This window comes from Ochotona curzoniae, unplaced genomic scaffold (assembly GCF_017591425.1).
Source record: "Ochotona curzoniae isolate NIBS_2020 unplaced genomic scaffold, NIBS_Ocur_1.0 contig_883, whole genome shotgun sequence".
Lineage (NCBI taxonomy): Eukaryota > Metazoa > Chordata > Mammalia > Lagomorpha > Ochotonidae > Ochotona > Ochotona curzoniae.
Window position 1 is genome coordinate 20,378,416 of NW_024466599.1, and position 20,298 is coordinate 20,398,713.

Genomic DNA, 20,298 nt, shown 5'->3' on the forward strand with positions numbered 1-20,298 from the left:
TTCCCATAATCAAGGTGGAAAATATTTGTCTCCATTGAGACCTCCCAGGAGAATTGTCCGAATTTAATTATTTTCTTTTTTTCTTTATTGGCTCTCTTGTGCTACCTGAATGCCTTGGTTGGGAATTTTAATGCTACCCCCTGCTAACTCTAAATTGTCTCAGCCCCTCAGCCTGTGTCACGTGGTGTTCAATTTGGGATCATGATGGATGAATGATTTCTATCTTGCTCCCTGACTACAGAGTATTGCCGATTTGGATGGTTAGGAATTCAGACTGTTGAATCCCCAGGCTCCGAATGATATCCTGGCAGTACTTGCTTATCCTCTTTGGATTTTCGTGGCTGATTTCTGGATACATATAACGCAATGTGTTTTTTTTTTTTTAAACTTTTTTTTTTGATGATGTTTACATAGTTGATCAGGGTGGGAAGGGCTGAGGATCAGGGGATAGTGGGTGAGACCATTGTTTATATATTTTATTTTTCTTCTTCCTGTATATGGAGGAGAGGAGGATATGAGAGGAGAAACCACACCCAGTTTCCCAACCACTGCATTACCAGGGGGATGAGGAATTGCCACCCAATGTCGTCCCAGGGTCTCCACTGTGGAGCAGCACAATGTTGTTTCAAACTCTGCTCTGATGCTGATGTTGCCAGCTCCTTCTCCCCAACACTGGATCCGTTCACTTGGTTCCTACTTTCCAAAGAATGGACTACTACACCAGGGACAATCCCCTTCAGTGCCTGCTCCTTCCTCTCTACTGCAGCATGTCTACGAGGTGTTTATCCACTCATCTTCCTCTAGTCTTGTCCTACAGAATGATGCATCCTTTCCTGATTTTGCTGCTTCCTGGCCCCTGTTTTTTTCAGTCATGGTCCTCCTTTCTTTGACACTGCCATTTTCTCTGCCTTCTGCCTGTCTGTCTGTAAAGATCAGGTTTCACCTGTTGTGAAACTGGAGTCCTCTAGCTGATTGTGCTGGTTTCTCTGGTTTGCCACCCATTTCTGTGCCTCCATGCAGATGTTTACATCTGGGGTAATGGGGATGCAGCTTCTGCTCTGGTTTCCTTGTTGATCACTCTCAAGTCTTTCAACCTGGCTTCTGGCCTCACTTCATCATTATTTTAACAAAATGACTCTCAATATGTCCTCTTTCATTTATTTTTGTACTCTCCTAGTAGTCTCCTGTAATGCTTCTCCCTTCTCATGTTTTTCCCTTTCAAATTTTCCTATAGATTTCTATCACACCAGCTGTAATTCTGGAGTTCAACAACTTTCAATGGCTTCCCATTCCCTATTAAAAAAATCAAGGCATTCACATTCCTCTATAACATAAGAGAACCATTTTTCATATCATTTAGAAACTGAGCCACTTGCACCCTCCATTCCAGAATGGTAGAAGAGCTCTAGTATCAGAAGACTCTGAATGCAAAACCTGTTCTTGTCCCTCTGGGCACATTTTTTTCATCATTTTGCAGCGTTAGTTTCAGTTCTCTGGGATGGTTATAGTCTGATCTATTTGATGGGGGTGAGAGCAACTGTCATGAGACAGTAATAAGATGTGGCTGAAACATGAAGGAAGCAGATAGTGTGCATGCCTAAGGGAAGTGTGAGAGTACAAAGTTGGCATGCAAGACTTTCAGAAGACTTGAACGAAGATTCACCCAAAGCTTGGATATAAAAAATCTGGTGGTTGTCTGTTAGAGAGAGTTTCTGAATTAGGCTTTGGCATGTCATGAGCGCCACCTCACCTTTTGCTAAGGAGAAGGCTGTGAGATGCTTCCTTCCGTCTAGCAAGTCAGAGGGAGGAGTCTCGACACCATAGAGAACTTCACCCCATGTCGTTCGGAAAGCATGGCAGATGACTGTCTATCTCCTACCTGGAAAACCTAAAATATAACTAGACTGATGGGCTAGCAGCTCTGTTGGCAGAACAAGAAGAGGTGACAGGATTAGATGGCTTGTCTTCCCTGAGCCAACTGGGTCAAAAATAAAAGCATGATTGTGGCACAAAGCCAAGAGGGGAAGCATACACAGGGAGCCATGTGGACATGCTGTCCAAGAGAGCTGCTTTGGAAGGATAAACAGACCACAGCAGAAATGATGCAGCCAGTATCTTGAGACACAAAGGACAGGGGAAGGCAGAAGTGACCACCTGTAATGGAGGTGCATAAGCCTGGGTCAAGAGAAAAACATCCCAGCCACAGTGGAGGAAGTCAGAAAAGGGGAGACCTGCAGAGAAGCTCCCAAATGCCCTGCATTAGAAGCAGTAAGCCTCAAACACTTGTCACACCAGTGCCAGATCACTGCCCCCTTCTCTTTCAGGGATGAACTTCCTCTATTTCCCTTCTCTTTCTATTTTCACAGCCCTGGGAGATGGGAAGTCAGCAAGATGGTGGAAGCAGAGGGAGAGCTTGGTGGGGAACCGAGGGGCCATTGAACCCACCCCCCATCCCACTTATTACTGGCTCTCCAATTGCAGGAATGCCAAGGGTGATGGGGAGGGGAGAAAAAGCATTGGCTTAAACTCAACATGTAAATTTTGCCCGATTTGGTATTAAGGTTACTTCATGTTTTGAGATGACACAAGAATGGCATGTATTCAGGTTGACTGCAGGAGCAGTGGGATCTGCCAAGGTTTTCACACCTGGGAGTTCAATGAATGGAGGTTCCCAGACTAGTCTCATACTGGGCTGCTCACCAGATTTGCACCTGCCTTGCATATTTTCTGCTTCTGTGCTTTCAGTTCATTTATTTCATCTATAGGCTCTCTCCTCCTTTTCCCTTAAGTAAAATCTGCTTTTTCCAAAGTCTTTTCTTATCATCCCTCTCAGGAAGGACAATCTCCCCCCGCCCCCTCTCTTAAATCTTATAACTGAGGCAGTTGGGACCAGCATGGGCTATAGCCCAACCACCTTGCCCTCCCTCTCTTCTGCCCCTCCATGCCCCAAGTTCTTTGAGCACCTTCAGGCAGGATCTGTCTTCTTCATCTTGAACTCACAACAGTTGCCAAGAGGGGAACCTGTCAATGTTGGAAGGAATAAACATGCACCTGTATACAGACAGCCATTCCTACCTCTGTCGAGTCCCCTCCCAGGGATGATAAATCAGCTTTCTACCCTGAGAACCTCCTTCACTCATCTGCAGCCTAGGGATCATATTCCAAAGCCAGGGACACAGGATGGCTCACTGCCCAGGTTTGAAGAAGATGCTGTGGTGCCATGTTCAATGAGACAGTTTGATCACATCAGTGCTGGAGCATGGGCTAGCTGGCTGCTGAGCTTTCTCATCAGGGCAAGAACAAGAATCGCACTGGCCATCAAGGGATGATGCAAAGGCTGTGGTATCCTTTCCCTTTCGGAAGTTCCACCAGGAACTGCCTCGGTGTCAGTCCTTGAGGGGAAAGCTGTTCATTTATACATACTCACTACATCTCTACATATTGTGCATACCTTCCCAGCCTCACAGACTTTGTTGTGTAGCCAGGCAGTCAGAATTCAAAGTGACGGATTATAAGCATCCTGAATGTAGCAAAAGGTGAAGTTACTGGAGCCATTTGACCTAAGTCAAGTCAATACTGTACAAACAAGATGGCTGAGGAGAGGCACTTGTTAGCACACAGTCTAGGTTGATTCTGCTGCTTAACTCAATTGTTCAGAGTTAGGACTAAATCAGAGTTTAAAAATGCATTTTTCTTTCACCTTAGAATATCATCCATGTTATTGTAGATAACGCCTATCTATAGTGACATCCCAAGCCAACACACCTACTGGTTGAGATTCAACAATGTCCCGTTCTAGGAGTAGGTCTCACAACAGGATTTCTAATTGATGGCCAAGGTGAGTGGTCAGCAGATGTATTTTGGGCCCTGGATGTCTGTGCCCTGAGCCTGCAGTGGAGTTATGGATTCAGACGGATGATTACAAGCCATTGAGAGCCTCATGTCCTTTCTTGGCCTACTTCTCATGGGAAAGTATCCCTAGTGACTTCAGATTCTGCCTCTAAGAGTCAGCAAGTGCTTTGCCTCCCAGTGTGTGGTCCCCAGCTCAGAATCATCAGGATCAGCTGGAACTTGTGTGATCTGAAGAATCTGGCCTGATCCCAGCCCTTCTGAACCAGTAAACAAGTAGTGAGTTTCACAGCAGCTTCTGAAGTCCTGGCTCTGTGCTTCTCTGGCTCTTCTCACTGCCTTTCCAGAATGCCCTGGAAGTAACTGCCTTCATATCGGCATTCATTCTTTGGTGGCTCCTCAACCATCCATGTTGCTTTCCATGACTGTGACATAACTAGAAGGTTAGGCTCCAAAGTCAAAGAGTATCCACTGTCTGTCCTTAGGCCAACAACTTACCTCTTCTGGGACTCTATTGTTTTTCTTATTAGAAAAACAGGTGTTAATCACCATCCCTTCCCTGCCTACTGTAAAAGGCGGCTATAAACACTGAGTACCATAAAGGCTGCTGAGCTGGAGTGCACAGGAGGTGAAAGGCCTGGGGGAAAAAGAGTAACTGGCAACCAGAACCAGCTGGGAAGCTTTCTGCACACCCCGAGGTCTGGACTCCATCCTAGAGATTCCGGTTTAAGTAGCCTCAGGTAGTCCCCGGGCATCGCAGGCTTTCACATCTCTCCAGGTGACTCTAAAGTGCAGTTTGGGGTTGAGACAACTGGGGAGATGGTGCTACTTAGGGCAGGAAGCAGCCTGGGCCTCTCAGTGAGGGGCCCATTTTCATCTTGGACTTTGAGTAAGAGCCAATTCTTAATCACTACCAAAATTACCTTAAAATGTGTCCACCATTTCCAAGCTGCAGAGGGAGTGATTTTCCTGCAGGGAGGAGGACACTGCCATCTTCAGAGGGACCTTCTGAGGTGGACACAACTTCCAGGCCTTCCCCCATCCCCCAGAAGACAGAGCTCTCTGGGCTGAGTGACCCCAGGATTAATTCGGACCAGCACTCTGCTTTTTGACCCCGCAGAGGGAGATTCCAAGAGAAGCCCTGGAGAACTGAGGTCTCTGCCTGAATAGTCCCTTCCTTAGGCCTGGGTCTAAGGGCCTAGAGCACAGTACATGGTTCCCAGAGTAAATGTGCACACTTGAAGGCCCTCTCAAAGACTCCGACTTCCCTCATCCAGTCCTACGTTGGGAACCCCTCAGAGTCATTGCATGGAGAGACCACACCAGACACACCCAACTTGATCCTGACAGCCTACGTCAGGATCAGCCTAGGATGGGCCAAAATCACTCTGGGAATTAGACCTTTAGACTGGTTGCTAGCTGAGTGACCTGCGTGGTAGCGAGTCATTCGCTGCCCTGGGCACTTGCATTCGTGGCTGCTGGCTCATTTTTTATTCCCAACATTCCATTCGTGCAGGTATTACTACAACCATTTTTCAGACGTAGAATCTGAAGCTTAGAGGGGATACAGTCTGTTCTGCATGAGGTTTAAACCCGCCTGCTGTAGACCTGGAGTCCACATTCAGTTCTGTGCTCTTTCTATCACACCTCTGGTGCTATACACATGTAATTCATACATAATGGTCATCTGATAAGTTTTGGATGGACACATGATGAAGAATCTCAGAGATCCTTGTTGCTCAGTGTGTGGTCTGTGGACCTGTCTTGTTGGTACCACCAGGGAGCTTGTTAAAAATGCCTGCCCTGCGCCAGCCCAGCTCTATTGAATCAGGATTTACAATGTGGCAATTAAGTGTGGTCTCTGTCAGTTTGCAGTCCCCTGTGAGTGTGTGTGAGTGTGTGTGTATGGGTGTGTATGTGTGTATACACTCACATAAATATAGGCATTCACACACATACATAAGAGAAGTAACACTAGTCAGATCCTGTAACAATATAATTTTTGATCCTTTTGGACATATTCCAATAGATACAGGTTACAAATGTCAGCTTTTGATGAACAGACTCTTTAACATGCAGACAGCAAAGAGACAAGTGAAAAGAGACAACACCAGGAGCACGCCACCAGCAATTACATCTACTGGCTCCAGCCAGCCCTTGCACCAGGGGCTTCTGTGCCTGCCTCTTGGTGGGGCCTGCTGCACTTGGCAATTATGTAGTACCAGTGTTTGTCACTTTAGTAATTAGAGCCCTGTATGGAAAGCAGGAGCAGCTTTGTGACCAGGCCTAATGCTATTATTTCTCTCACGGCCCTTTCCTTCCCCAGACTGCAATTTCGTGTTTAGTCTTGCCCCATGTTTGCTATGCAGATCTTATGTCAGCTTCAGAACAATCTCTTGAACTCATATAAAAAGAATCTGTTATGGTGACATTTACCCTGAAGTGGGACAATAAAGGCTCAAGGACACCAAAACAGTGTCCATTCTGCATGCAACACCTGAAGGTAGACAAGACTATGCGGAGAGTGATGGCCTGTCTTCCAGCTTCTGAAGGGTGCTATGGACTCCAGCAGCGGACACAAAACCAGCGCGGACACCCCAGCATAAATCTCACTTCTGTTGCCGGAAATGCTTTAACAGATAGAAACACTCCAAGAGGAGTGGACTAGGTGGGGCTGATTCCTCCCCACGTCTCCCCACACTGGGGTCAAAGGGTCCGCTCCAACCACCCGGGGAAGCCACACGGTTTTGGTTCTGGGAATGAACTCGTCCTTTTAAGAGTTCCTCGGTTTCAACATGCTGTCTCATTAACTTCAGCTGGGAGCACTGACACACTTGCAAAAATCCAGTGTATTTGCTTATCACCCTCAGATTCACCTGGAAAAAAAAAATAAACACCGACTCTCTGGCTAAAAATAGCCTAATGAAAAATCAACTCGCTGCAGCAAGAAGCCGGCCAGATGCAGATTTCTGATAACAAGCAAATCAAATGTGAGGCTGGCAAGGACTGGCGATTACAAGGACTGAATAAACGCTTGATTCCTGGTCATGTAGGAGACTTAAGTGACTGGGCTCTCTCCTGAAAACACTCTCCTGCTTTTCTTTCTACGGATTTACACCGAATCCAGTGACACCCCTCCAGGGGCATCCATATGTTCTCTCTGTGAATGCACGGCTGGAAAATATGAAGGGCAGGTGTACAACTAATAACCTTGGGATTCCCGCCTGATGAAACTATGGAGTTACAAGTATCAGCTTTCTGTTTCTTCCTTGATTTTTTTCTCATTTTTTTTTTTTTTTTTACTATGAACATCTGAATCTTTGGATAACTGAAACATATACAGTAAGAATTTGCCTATATTAAAAGTATGTTTAGGAGGAATACTTTTGGTGTAGGAAATGTAACATTAAATAAAGAAGGCACAAAACCCCTAGATGGTATGAGATAACCCAATCGATGTGAACTTGTATCCAAAGCTGTGCTCAAGTTCCTATCTGGAAGCAGGTATGCCAGCATGGGGACAGGGATGATCACGGGGCTGGCATAGGGCTGTGGGCAACTTCAGTTACTGTCTTCACACTTTATTTTCCCAATGCTTCCACAAGGCGCACAGAGAGTGCTTTAGAAATTAGTTTAAAAAAGCAATCCATTCCGTATTTAATAAAAGGCAGTGGGGGAAGGCTCTGATGTCTTGAGAAGGGAGGAGGAGAGGTAGTTCCATCTTTTGGGGAAGGATGGGCTCCTCCTACGTGAGCTGGGGCTTTGCCAGGAAGACCTGAGATGGAGGTGGTAGAGTGTTGTGGACAGAACTTGGCAGTCGAAGTGGCCTGTGTTTCATTGACTACACCATCTCATGCCCTCAGAACATTCATCTGTAAAATGGGGCCAATGAGATTGTCCTCGGGGATTTATTTGGGGCTTTCATAAGATTGTATGAGCCTAGATATTGGACAATGTTAGTTCCATGTTAGAGAAACACACATGCACACACATATGTAAACATGTGTGCATGTGCGTGCACACACACCAGAACAGGACAAGACTGGGAAACGCTGTGCTACAAACCTCAGTCCAGGTCCTGGGGATAACTGCTCCTGTCCTGGGGAAGATGATATTCTTTTTGAGCCACGTTGGAACCATGTCACCTGGAACACATGGTCTCCCCTGTGTCTGAGCTTCTCTGTGTGCAATGGATCTCTGTTAGTTTTATTTTTTTAAAAGATATACTTATTTTTATTGGAAAGGCAGAGTCACAGAGAGAAGCAAGACAGAGAGAAAGATCTTCCATCTGCTGGTTCACACCCTAAATGGCTGCAACGATGAGAGCTGGGCTGATCCAAAGCCAGGAGCCAGAAGTTTTCACCAGGTTTCCCGTGTGAGTTGCAGAGGCCTGAGCACTTGAGCCATTCTTCACTGCTTTCCCAGGTCATAGGCAGGGACTTGGATTGGTAGTGGAGCAGCCAGGACTAGAACCAGTGCCTATATGGATGCCAGTACCCAGGCAGAGAAATAGTTTGCTAAGTCATTGCACTAGCCCTGCAATGTGTCTTTTGCAGTCCTGCTGGGGAACAGGACCAACTCCATGCAGTGACATCCCTACAGTTTTTTTGGATGGCCACTGCAAAGAGAACAGACTCAAGGCACAGGAGTGTCTGCAGGGGTCTACGGCCACAACTCCCTGCAGCAAGGAGTGTTTATCCCCTGGTAGCTGGGGAGAGCATGGGTTTGCAACAGATACTCCCTGGCAGGGATGGACTACATCCTTGTGTAGACTGAGAATCCCAGGCTGATGTTCACGAAGAGGGTTCTATGATGAACATCCACGGCTTTTGAATGGGATCCCAATCTGTGCCAAATGTCTGGGAGGGTTGAACTCACGCTCTAGGGACTTCACAGGCTTTCAGTTCCGTCATGTAACAGGAGAGGCCTTTATCTCGAATGGCTCAAAGCTATCCAGGTCATTTTGTCAGACTGCAGTTATGGTGCTGCAGATTCCATCAGCCCAAGAGTGTGTACCCTCACAGGATCAGTCACCTCACAATGAATGGTGACAGGATGCTGGGATGCAGTAGCTCAGGGCACTCACGCAAGGATGATTTCAGCTTAGAGACCTCACCAGGGCATCCTCTGCTGGGTGCCTGTGATTCAGGGAACAGTCTGGTTTTCCTGCCTTATCCCGGACCAGGGTTCGCTCACAGCTGAGGGAGTACACCATCATTTAGTTATTGATTAGATGGATTTCTTGGGCAAGTCCTGGGGCTGTGTATGCTAGGTGCTGTGTGGAACCAAGTTCCCACCTGCCCAGACATTGCCAACAGGCTGTGAGAAGAAACAGGAATGAATCGAATGGTAGGATTTACCCATCAGTGACCTTCTGCCTGAGTGAAGCAAGAAGAGTGACAGCAAGAATGGCCGCCAGTCGTCAAGTATTGCAAGTGGTTCCAAAGGATTTTCAGGGTTTGCATTGCATTTCCGGTTGATGCTTGGCAACAACGAACACAAGTGGCTTCATCACCAGTTAGAGAAGGCGACTTGCTTGGGGTCAAATTGCTCATAAGTCGGGCACAGTTAGAATTTAAACTCAGATGACCCAAGTCAAATTCAATGACCTGCGAGTGTTTACAGGCGGCTGTGGAGCCAGACAGAGGTGGGTTGATTCGTGGCTTTGCCACTTAGCAGCAGGGTGATCTGGGGCAAACCACTTAAACTCTCCCAGCCCCCAGCTGCTTCAGTAGACAGGATGAGGACTCCTGACATGCCTGCGTGGATGAGGTAATGAAGAGGAAAGGCTTAGCTCAGCCAACCTTATACCAGGGAGGTCAACATTTGATCAAAGGGCCTGACCATCCTTTCCCACATCCTCAGCCAAAGGGAACATTCTTTTTCTAGGCAGCAAAGAGTTAGGGTGCTGGAAAATTCTAACAAATGTGAATTGTGGCTTTAAAAGGTAATATAGTTGAGTCATAGGCGAGTGACCTGAGACCAGAATGCTTCATATGGAAAGTAAGATGAAAAAACCTCAAAGCTATCCCAACTTCCTGTGGTCTGTCTAACCCTACCTGGCTGGGCTTACTGTTTCATTGCCATCCTGTGGCCTCTAGCTGCCCTTCCTGCCAAGCAACAGTCTGTACATCCTAGAAATTCTGGTCACCTGGCTCAGTGTAACTGGCTGGGTAAGGGTTGGCACTGATGTCTTGCCACATGGGAGAATTATTTTTGTTTCATTATTAGCAGGAGCTGTTCATGTTTCTGGGCTTCATTGTGCTATTTGGTGCATGCACACAGCATGAGCTGATCAAAACAGGGTACAGGTGGCTGAAATGGCTGTTGCTAGGAAGGTGGGAAGCAGGTCCCTTACTGGGTCTTCATAAAAAGCCACGAGGAGGGGGCTGTGCTGTTGTGTAGCAAGTTAAGCCGTCACCTGCAACACTGGCATCCCATATGAGCACCTGCTTGAATTCTGGCTGCTCCACTTCTGATCCAGTTCCCTGCTGGTGCACCTGGAGAAGTTTTAGAAGGTGGCCCAAGTGCTTGAGGCCCTACACCCACATGGGAGACCTGGATGAAGCTCCTGCCTTCTGGTTTTGACCTGGCCCAGGCCCAGCCATTGTGTGGTCATTTGGAGAGTGAACCAGTGGATTAGCTGTCTCCCCCACTACCTTTTGAATTGAATTATCCTTTCAAATGAATGTTTCAAAAAAAAAAGCTGCAGCAAAAGAGTGTCTTTGGAACAGCTTCCCCTCCTCCTATGGTCCTTCCAATATTGGTGGCTCAAATCTGGTCTCCAGGTAAAGGGGTTTTGTCTTTGTCATCCCCGCCACTATGGTGCTGGCAGCCGCCAGAGCTCAGGCTCTCCTGGGGACTCAGGATGTGGTACTGTGTGGGCAAGGCTGGCTTCAGGCATCACAGAGGCCACCTGTCTTCAGATAGTCTGCATACCCCATCACCATGCAGAGGACGAAGTAAGACCCCACAAAGTGGGGCAGTCCCAGCGTTTCAGGAAGAGGCAGTGGGGGCTGGGTCATGTTTCCTGCCAGGTCTTTCCTCTATCCTCCAGGACCCCAGATCCATGGGGTGGGGTGTGGCAGGATGGAAATCTTGGTGAAGTACCAGCTACTTACTAGTAATGAATGAGTCCAATTATGTGTAGGAATACAATACAGACCTGATGGTCATTTTAAAGTTAGAAAGGGGCTGATATCATGGCTCAACAGGCTAAACCCTCTGCCTCCAAGTGCCAGCATCCCATCTGGGAACTGGTGAGTGTCCCAGCTGCTCCACTTTCCATCCAATTCCATGCTTGTGGTCTACAAAAATAAAGGAGGATAGCCTAAAGCTTTGGGACCCTGCAAATGCATGGGAGGCCTGGAAGAAGCTCCTGGCTCCTGGTTTCAGATCAGCTCAGCTCCACTCTGGCTGTTGTCATTTGGGAAGTGAATCAGCCAATGGAAGATTTTGTGTGTGTTTCTCCTTCTCTGTAAGTCTGCCTTTCAAATAAAAACAAATTCTTTGCTTGCAAACACTGGCATCCCATATGGGTGCTGGTTTGTGTCCTGCCTGCTCTACCTCCTATCCAGCTCCCCACTTAGAGCCTGGGAAAATAGTAGAGGATGGATAAAAGCCTTGAGATCATTTCACCCACTTGGGAGACCTAGAAGAGGCTCTTGGCTTCGGATTGGCTCACTTTCAGACGTTGCAGCCATTTTGGGGAAATGAACCAGCCAATGGAAGATCCTCTCTCTCTGCTCTCTGTAACCTTTGTCATCCTCGCCTCCGGGGCACTGGCAGCTGCCAGAGCTCAGACTCTCGTGGGGACTCAGGATGCAGTACTGTGTAAGCGAGGCTGTGTTCAGGGGTCACAGAGGCCACACAGTGTTCTCACTGACTTCTCCTAATGTTCCTGAGCGGCATCAAGCCCATGGGTGAGAATGAAGGGCATGTGCAATGCACAACTGACCCGCGAGTCAGAGCAATGTCACTCAGGAGCTGGACTCAGCGAGTTGTTCTACCTGAGGACACGATAAGCGGAATGCTGGTTCACCATGAAGCAAGGGTGGCTTCCTTTCCTTCCTTCCCACCTCCCAGCACGAGGCAGTTGGGCTGGAGGTTGGTGGGGTTTGAGTCACGTGGCAGCGAGAACAGTCCTGATGCTGTTGAGGTTCATATCAAGCCCCTCTAAGCCCACCTGTGAGGAAGGCTAGATTCAGACGCAGAGTCTGAATTCTGGTCTTGTTTACTGACCAGAGTCTTTGGGTACATTTCTCTCCTGCCAGGTTGAGAAGGGGGCTCCCCTCTCCTAAGCAACCTTGCGTGCACCCAGCCCAGATTACGAAAGGAGAGGGGCCCTGACACTTGATCTGCTCTGTAGTGAAGAGAGATGAAAAGAAATTTCCTGAATCAGAAACTCCTTGAAAACCACAGCAATCAGAAGAGTTCCTCTCTCTCCCCTATCCTGAATGTTCCATGTGTCTATCTACAGAGAAGGGGAGGTAGTAGGGAAGCCTGAAGAAGCACCATCAAAACAATCAGGATCCTTGCCTGATCCTCTGATCTACAGCATGAGACTGCAGGTTCAGGATGGGTGCTGGCGGAAGTGATCACCAACACCCCGCAGAAGCCTTGCTGAATCTATCGGGCAGCAGTTACTGGAGAAGTCCCCAGCCTCCAGCCTCCAGGGCCCTGTCTGCTGTAGGGGTCTCCCTCTTCGAGGGGCATGGAGCAGGTTTTGGTGGGCCTCAGAGAAAAACTCCAGGTTCTCGTCCCCTCCTTCCCCCCAAGCTCCTGAAAACCATAGTGGACTTTTTTTTTCCAGGTCACGCAGTGTGGGTCACTTTCTCTGTAGGTGAGCCCAGGCAGACAAGCAGTTAACTCTCTCCCTTATCATAGCAGCCCTGCCCAGGCAGCAACTCAAAGCCAACTCCTCATCCATAGGGTTAATGTCAGATGTAGAAAGGTCCCAGCCGTGTGTGTGTGTGTGTGTGTGGTGTGTGTGGTGTGTGTGGTGTGTGTGTGTGTGTGTGTGTGTGGTGTATGTGGTGTATGTGGTGTGTGTGGTGTGTGGTGTGTGTGTGTGTGTGTGTGTGTGTGGTGTATGTGGTGTATGTGGTGTGTGTGGTGTGTGTGTGTGGTGTGTGGTGTGTGGTGTGTGTGTGTGTGTAGGGAGAGGAGCAATTTGCATCCATTCCAAGGTAAGTAAACCAAGCAGCCGAGAAATGACCAGCCTGACCCTCCTTGTGCCACCTTGCCTTCTGTACCTTACAGAAGGAAAGCTATGTCCCTGTTTCAGAAGACAACAGGGAAGGAAAGTCCACCTCTCTCTCTTTTTTTTTTTTCCCCTCTCAGTCCTTGTTCCGGCCTGAGAACACAGTTTAAATTATTCTAGTCACAGGCAGGCTATTCAAATAAAATAGAATTTCAAACCACATGGGGCTTGTTGAGACATTCGGGCTTCTAGGATGTGTGAAAGGCAGGGGGAGGGGTGCAGCTGCAATGCTGGACACATCTGAGTGTGTCTCAAAGGCAACGGGGACTGGCTCAGGTCCGACAGGAAGCCAGCACACACAAGCCACCCCACAGCTCCCTTCCCTACCACAGGGGTAGGGGGGTTACATTTAATTATTTGAACTGGAGGCTGGCAAGATAGAAATAAATAGAAAATAAAATATAGTCAGAAGCTATTGTCAGGGGAATCCCCAGGCTCTCGGCAGAGAATAGCTTGTGATGGACAGGGGGAGTATGGGGGGGTACCAGGCTCTCTCTTGTTTGTGGCTGTGCCAGGCTGAGAGGTTTTTAAATATTCACAGCCTCTGAGCGACTGTGCAGAGAGTGGGGAGGCAATGCCCGAGGCCCAGGTTGCCCGGTGTGCGCTTAGAGGGAGGTGGTGGGAGCTGGCATGCTTCTAGATTGCCCTGGAGGTTGGCTTGACACAAAGATAACACCCCTACTACATCTCCAGGGTTGGTGGGCATCTGGCCCGGGACCATATGCTCTCCCAGCCCCCCTCCATGTTCTTCTGCCTCAGTGCTACTCTGACACTTCCTGCTCCCTACTCTGATTCAGACTTATCTAAGATGTGGACTCCATCACACCCAGGGCAGGAGTTGAGCAGGATTCCAGGCACAGCTATGGCCAGACACACTCAAGTTTCTGTGGGAAGTCAAATCACTGAGGGTGTGCTTTGAAACTAGAGTGCCAGCTCCCACTTCATTAGCCATCCGGGTGGTCCCAGGTGGGGGCTCAAGAACACCAGCGTTGATTACATCTCCCAGGTGCGTGCAGGTAAAGACACAGAGACTTTCTTGATTCTGAAGGACATTCGTTGGCACTGTTGGCCATCTGTGAGAATCGTGCACAGTGGTAGCGTTTCTTAGGGGAATGTTCCAAGACAGCGTGCGCTTTCACACAAGGGCCTAGATTTAGAAGAGATGCTGGGTGACGGGGGTCAGCCTGGCTGTCCAGCATGGCCAGCTGCCCATCTCTGTGGGCCTGTTGCCACAGAAACCATCGCTTGGTGGCTGTGTGTGTCGTGGCCTCCTTCCTGTGCCGAGGCCCCACAGCCTGTGCCAGCTTTGACGTCCTACTGTGCTCAGCCAGCCTGGGAGAAGGAAGTCAACTTCCACCCCTGGCATTTGGGGTGAGAACATGATAATCAGCAGGGATTTCCAAGCTGAAGATGTCAATTTCTGTGTTGGTTCTTTGTGTTTCCATCAAAATGTGTCTCCCGACATTGGGAATTCAAAGACTTCCCTCCCGACCCCACAACCTTCACCTCTCACCCACTGTGGGATGAATGGCCTGAAAATCTAGTTGTGGAATAATGTGGATATATTTAACATACATTATTTCTAGAGGCATAAGTAATGGGAATATAGATTGGATCCAATCCTTTCCCTTCATTATGCCTCCTGAACTGGTTCGGGAAAAGGGCAAAAAACAGCAGAAAGAGCCCAGAGCACATTTCACTGCAGGAAGAAACAGACCAGTAAACAAAACACCTGTTTAGGCTATTGATCAACACGAAGGTTATTAGAGAAATGATGAAATATTAGAAAAAGCTCACGTGTACCCTGACATTTCTTTTTCTGGAAGCAGGCTCATGTAAAAGCCAGAGAATAGCGAACTCGGGACCTCATGCTCTCCAGCCTCCTCCTTGTTCTCTCAGGTGGGCCAACCATTTGTCCCCATTTCTATTTTGTCTTCGGAAAACCTTCCTTTCTAGCTGTCTGCTTGGAGGCATTCGAGAAATACCAGAAATGACAGTGGCATTCCACCATCTGCACCAGACAGCGTGGTTTCCCAAATACAAGGTAATTGAGCACATCTATTTATTTGTGCCAAGCCTTCTTCCAGAAAGGATTTTCAAAGAGACACAAAACCCAGTAAATAGCCTAAGTCAGATGAGACGGGGGAAAGATGCGACAAAGGTGGAGTGAGAAAACCAGGGCAGGAGAGAAGCTGCTGCAAACCTCGCATCATGAAATCCTATCTGCTCACGACGCAGGGAGCCTCAGCTTCCAGTTAACCATTCCTCCAATTTCAAACAATACAGCCAGCATTTGTTCATTCCTTCCCTTTCCATGTGTTAATGTCTGTGAGTTTTTATTTCACAAGAAATCGGGGAGAATTGAACTTCATCTCTTGGGGAGGGAATCCCAGCCAGAGCGCCTCCTCCCTGGCATTGCTCCCAGTCACCAGAACAGATGTGAACCTAGTCAGTTTCATCACGTGCCCCATTTGAAAGGAAACATGCTGCTCACAGGGTGCATAACTATTCCTGAGACCAGGATGGCCTGGGATATTTCCTGTGAGTTTCTAGAAAGAGAACACTGGCCAGATCTGAACTCTCAGCTTTCTGCTCCATGTAAAGTGTTGACACAGGTGCCACGGGGAGTGTGACACCGCACATGGCACGGTGTGTTCTCTAAGAGTTCAGAGCCTGGTTTTTGGCTGAAGTCCCCTCCCTCTTCCCACCAGCTCCTTTTGGATGTCAATATGCATTGTTGGCTTTCTACTAAGGTGCTTCCTTGTCAGGTGCTTGCTGAGTCCTTTACATTACTAAACTACTTAATCCTCTCCTCTTTGGAGCAGGTGCAGGGAGGGTGTCTCCACCTTGCAGGTGAGGAAATTGGGGCCTTTCGGGTTTATATAACCCCTCCAGTGAATTATGCAGCTCATCAGGGGGTAGAACATGGCTAGTATTCAGGTAGTTGATTCCAGAGTTCATTAGCTTCGTCACATGCCATTTTGGGGTCTTAAGCATATGCATCTGTCCTCTGGAGAATATGACTGCATTTGAAGAAACATGGCCCTTCAGTCTGCATAAAGAAGCAGCAGTTTCAGGGGGCCATTTGGAGAAGTGGCTTTGGAGGCACTTTGGTAAACAGCATTGCTATCTTTTTGAAATTCACATTAATCAAAATTTTGGTACTCTATAATATATAAGATGATTGTAAGAGCTATCTAGTTTTAAAAAGAATTCTGTGTAAAGTCCTTTGTAAAAATTGCCTTGGGGAAATACATTTTTGTAAATATTTAAATCTAGGTCTTACTGTGAACAACTCAGTGTAGCGGAGGTAAGATTCTCTTCAGGTACAACTTTACCATGTGAGTGAATGCACCCTGTGTAAAAGAAGGCAACCATGGCCTTCTTTTCCTCTTAGGAGAACCACCAGCCCAGCCACACAGGCTGCTCCCTTCATCTGTCTTATCGGAAAGTGACCAAGGGATGGGAAGAGGGGGACAGAGAGCTTGAGGGGCTACTGAGACTCACCTCACATGGAGAATTCTTCATTGGTGCTGGGAATGTAGCACTGGTCACGGTAGCGCTCTCAGATGTGGCGACTTCGGTGGTGCTGAGCAGCAGGGCATGATCTGGGGACAGAGAGAGGAAGACGGTGACAAATGTACCAGCATCATGAAATGAGGGGGTCTCAGGTGTGGCAGGGTTGGTGGACAGCTCTGACCTAGCCTCCAATAGCTTTCAAGTTGTTGGTTTCTGGCCTACAAGGGCTAAGAAAGCACACTTGTCACCATCACAGTGACCTGACACAGGAAAGGAGTTTTGTTCCAAACTGCCTGCCAGCTCCCAGCCTCATATGTCTGGCTATTCCAGCCCTAATGTTCTGAGGTCATCAGTCACAGCCCACAGTCCAGGAACAGCCTGAGACAGCTGGGTTCCTCACACTTCCCCAACCCCATGCATGCCAACACTTTGCCCTCTGACAGTCTTTATATTCTTCACCCTTTGCTCTGGAGCCCACCCCCTCCTATACCCATGCCCTCCCCAGGCAGATGCATTGCCATGTTTTCTCAGCACCACTTTACTCAGCCGCTTGGCAGACCATGATCCTATGTGGTGGTGGGAAGTGGTTGGAAACCTTCAGCAATTGCGTAGCACTGTGGAGATGGCCCATGCTGTGACAGAAGGAGCCATGGTGAGCTCCCCACCTTTGTGGAGGCCTACAGAACCTTGAGGCTGCCTCAGCCATTCATGGCCCCTCTTTTTTGTCTCATAGGTGAGTCTGTTACCCAGGTACTGCCTAGTAGCAAGCTCAACAGGATGCAGAGCCTAGCTAGCAGGGCAGGCTGGGAATTTGGGCAAGCATGGGCAGATTCAAGGAGCAGGATGAGGCAATGGGAGACAGACATGCCCTTGTGAGATTTGGCATGTCAATTTTTTTTCTTCAAATACTGGAAGGGCTGCCTTTGTAGAAGAGAGGGTAGTTTGGTCCTGTGGGTTCCAGGAGCCAAAAGTCACACTTGTGCAGAGGCAGAGGCTTTCTCATAAGGGATGCCTGGGCTGGGATTGAGAGAGCTCCTAGACACAGACAAGGACCACTCTTGAGGTGGTGAGAGTCCTGTGTTCAACAAGGCCATGGCTGCTTCTGGGGGGGCCTAGTGACATGGGGAGCAGAGACACTCAAATAGCTGTGAGTTTCTTGTTTCTTCTACAGCTGTGAGTTTCTTGTTTCTTCAGTATGGTGTCTAGTCACCTGGCTTTTGTGGCTATGCTGGCCTCACCTACTCTCTTTGCTCCCATGCCCTGCCTGGCCTGGGGTCTCTGCACATCTCCTGGGGATGTGTATGTGTGGAGACCTTGCCTTCTCTGGCAGTTAAGCAGGGACGTTGCCAACTCCTGCTGGGGTGGGAGTGGGAGTGTGATTGAGAAGGCCGGCTGCAGGCCAAGATTCCCAGCTAAGGCCTCAGTCTCCCAGTCACAGAAGGGACTATGCCTACCAATGAATCACACACCTGTCACATGGTCAGACCTTAGCAAAACTTAGCCAAGGTGGATCTCATGGTTGTGGCTTAAATCTCAGTTGGTGCTTCGGTACAATCCTCATGTTAGGTACTCAAAGTTACTGTTTACCTTGGTCAGATTTCATCATCATCCTAAAGCTCAAGAAGGTTTGGAGAGGGAGTTGTGGGTGAGCACTCTGTCAAGGTTTGGCAGGTACCTGGGCTTGTGTTGCAGGACAGGGAAATGCCTGGGAGCTCTGGGGTTGGTCCTTAAGTTTTTCATGTGTTCATGTGGGAATCAGGGGAAGGGAAGGAGGGTAGTACCTTGGTGGCCCTGGGACCGGGCATCCTTCATGGTCCTGACCTGCCACCGAGGTCCCTGGGAGGAGAGCATGTCTTGGGTCCAGCCACACAACCCATCTTCAAAGTTGCAGTAAAAGCCAGTAGGGAGTTTACCTGTGCAGAGGGCACAAGGGTGCAGTTATTTCCAAGGCCACTAAAGGCAATATGCCAATGTCACAGCAACTGAGGCAGGTGTGATCATACTGTCCTCCTTAGCAACACCTGGGGTCCTGGCATAGGAACCTCTGCCCCGTCCACCGCCACTGGGTCACCATTTTCTGATTTAGGGAAGATAAAGCAGGAACTCTAACAATTCCCCGACATGGGTATCATCAGCCTGGTTTGATAGACAATGAAGCAGAGCCTCAGAAAAGTCAAGCAACCTGGTCAACATCATTCAGTTGGCAGCCCCCCGGTGGGACTCCAAACCAGATCTTTCACTTCTAAATTCTGTGTTTTTTTTTCTTTTGCTTTCCCATCGTGGATGTAAACACCAGGAAAATTCAGTGTGTAACTCCCCAGAACATGTTTCTGATGATATGTATGATGATGATCACCTGTCCACAGACACATATTTTGCTTGTAACTTTGTATTCTCTCTCCCTTTATTTCTCTACTCCTTTGCAGCCAGGGGAAACACTATGCCAGGAAGTGATGGTGTCTCTTCTGAGTGGGGTAACCCCTGCCAGCCGTGTCCCTGGCTGAGTCCACAGAGCACCAGCCTCTCTCCCTCCAAAACCCTCACTGGAAGGTTGCTGCAAGCACTATCTTAATCCACCTAGAGGATGGGACTGTCTATTATGGCAACAGAGTCCAGCCAACTGTGATCACTCCGGCCTCCTTGTAGCCTGTGTTGACTTCGGCAGGAAGGATCCATAATGCTTTTTTGCACAGCAGGAGGCTGCGGTCAGTTTTCACGCATTTTCCAGCTGGCCAGAAAAGAGGGGGCAAGGAGAAGAGGACTAGTCAGGGCTCACTTTGTCCATCTGACTCTGAGATGGTTCCTGCAAGGTTCAGCCTCAAGGAGTTGTTGGGCTGCTGTGGGCCAAGCCACACCTCTGCATAGGAGGCAGGAGGGCTCTGTGGCTGGCTGGGACCCACTGCTCTCCTTGTCCTTCCTCTGACAACAGGCGCCTTGATGCTTCCTGGCTGTGACAGCACCTTGGTGAATTATTACTCATTCCCCCAATTCTCTGTGCATTTCACACAGAGGCATAATTATAAATTAAAACAGGCTGTCACTGGCTTTGAGCAGCTCTTCCCATTTATGCCCCCTAAAGAAATCCCTGCCCCCCTTCCCAAGCACCGCATCTGCTTCTGATGAAAAATCCAAACGCTAAGGAGATCTGTTATATTTTTCACTTACCCCTCCAGGGATCCCATATCTACTCCTTTGTGCAGAAACCAGCTGGTGGCTGTGAGTGACCTCTGCTGAGTGTTCTTCATAAGTGTGCCTTAGAAGCCAAGGACCCCGAGGAGGGGTTTGGCTGGCCAAAGAGGAGGGAGGAGGCGGGCCGTGCTGCAAGGCCGGCACCTCTCTCCTAGCTCTGACCTTTCAGGAAGTGGAGGGAGAAACTGAGCCTGCCGTAGGGGTGCTGGCACAGCAGCAGCACTGGAATCTGGAACCCTCAGCTCAGGGTCTCGGGCAAGTCGCTTCCTTCCTGCCAGCCTCAGGTTCCTTACCTGTGAAATGGAGTGACTGAGTATTTCATGGGGCCTGACTGAGGGTACAGGTGAGGGAGACAGCATGGAAACATACTGTTGACAGCCAGAGTTATGAAATAAAAAGCTACTGCAGTTGTCATAGTTATCCTAGATACCTGGAGTAGGGCAGCATCTCAGGGTACCAGCAGTAGTAACCGGTTGGGA

At 48.6% G+C, this 20,298-nt stretch overlaps 1 protein-coding gene across 1 annotated transcript in view; it reads right to left on the reverse strand.

The window, feature by feature from the left end:
• Positions 1 to 20,298, reverse strand: part of ALK (ALK receptor tyrosine kinase) — a 667,016-nt gene that overhangs the window by 79,873 nt on the left and 566,845 nt on the right. The window contains exons 7-8 of the mRNA XM_040993973.1: positions 18,412 to 18,543; positions 16,619 to 16,719 (exon numbers count right to left, since the gene is read on the reverse strand). Coding sequence (XP_040849907.1) covers positions 16,619 to 16,719; positions 18,412 to 18,543 — 233 coding nt within the window. The remainder of the gene's footprint in view (positions 1 to 16,618; positions 16,720 to 18,411; positions 18,544 to 20,298) is intronic.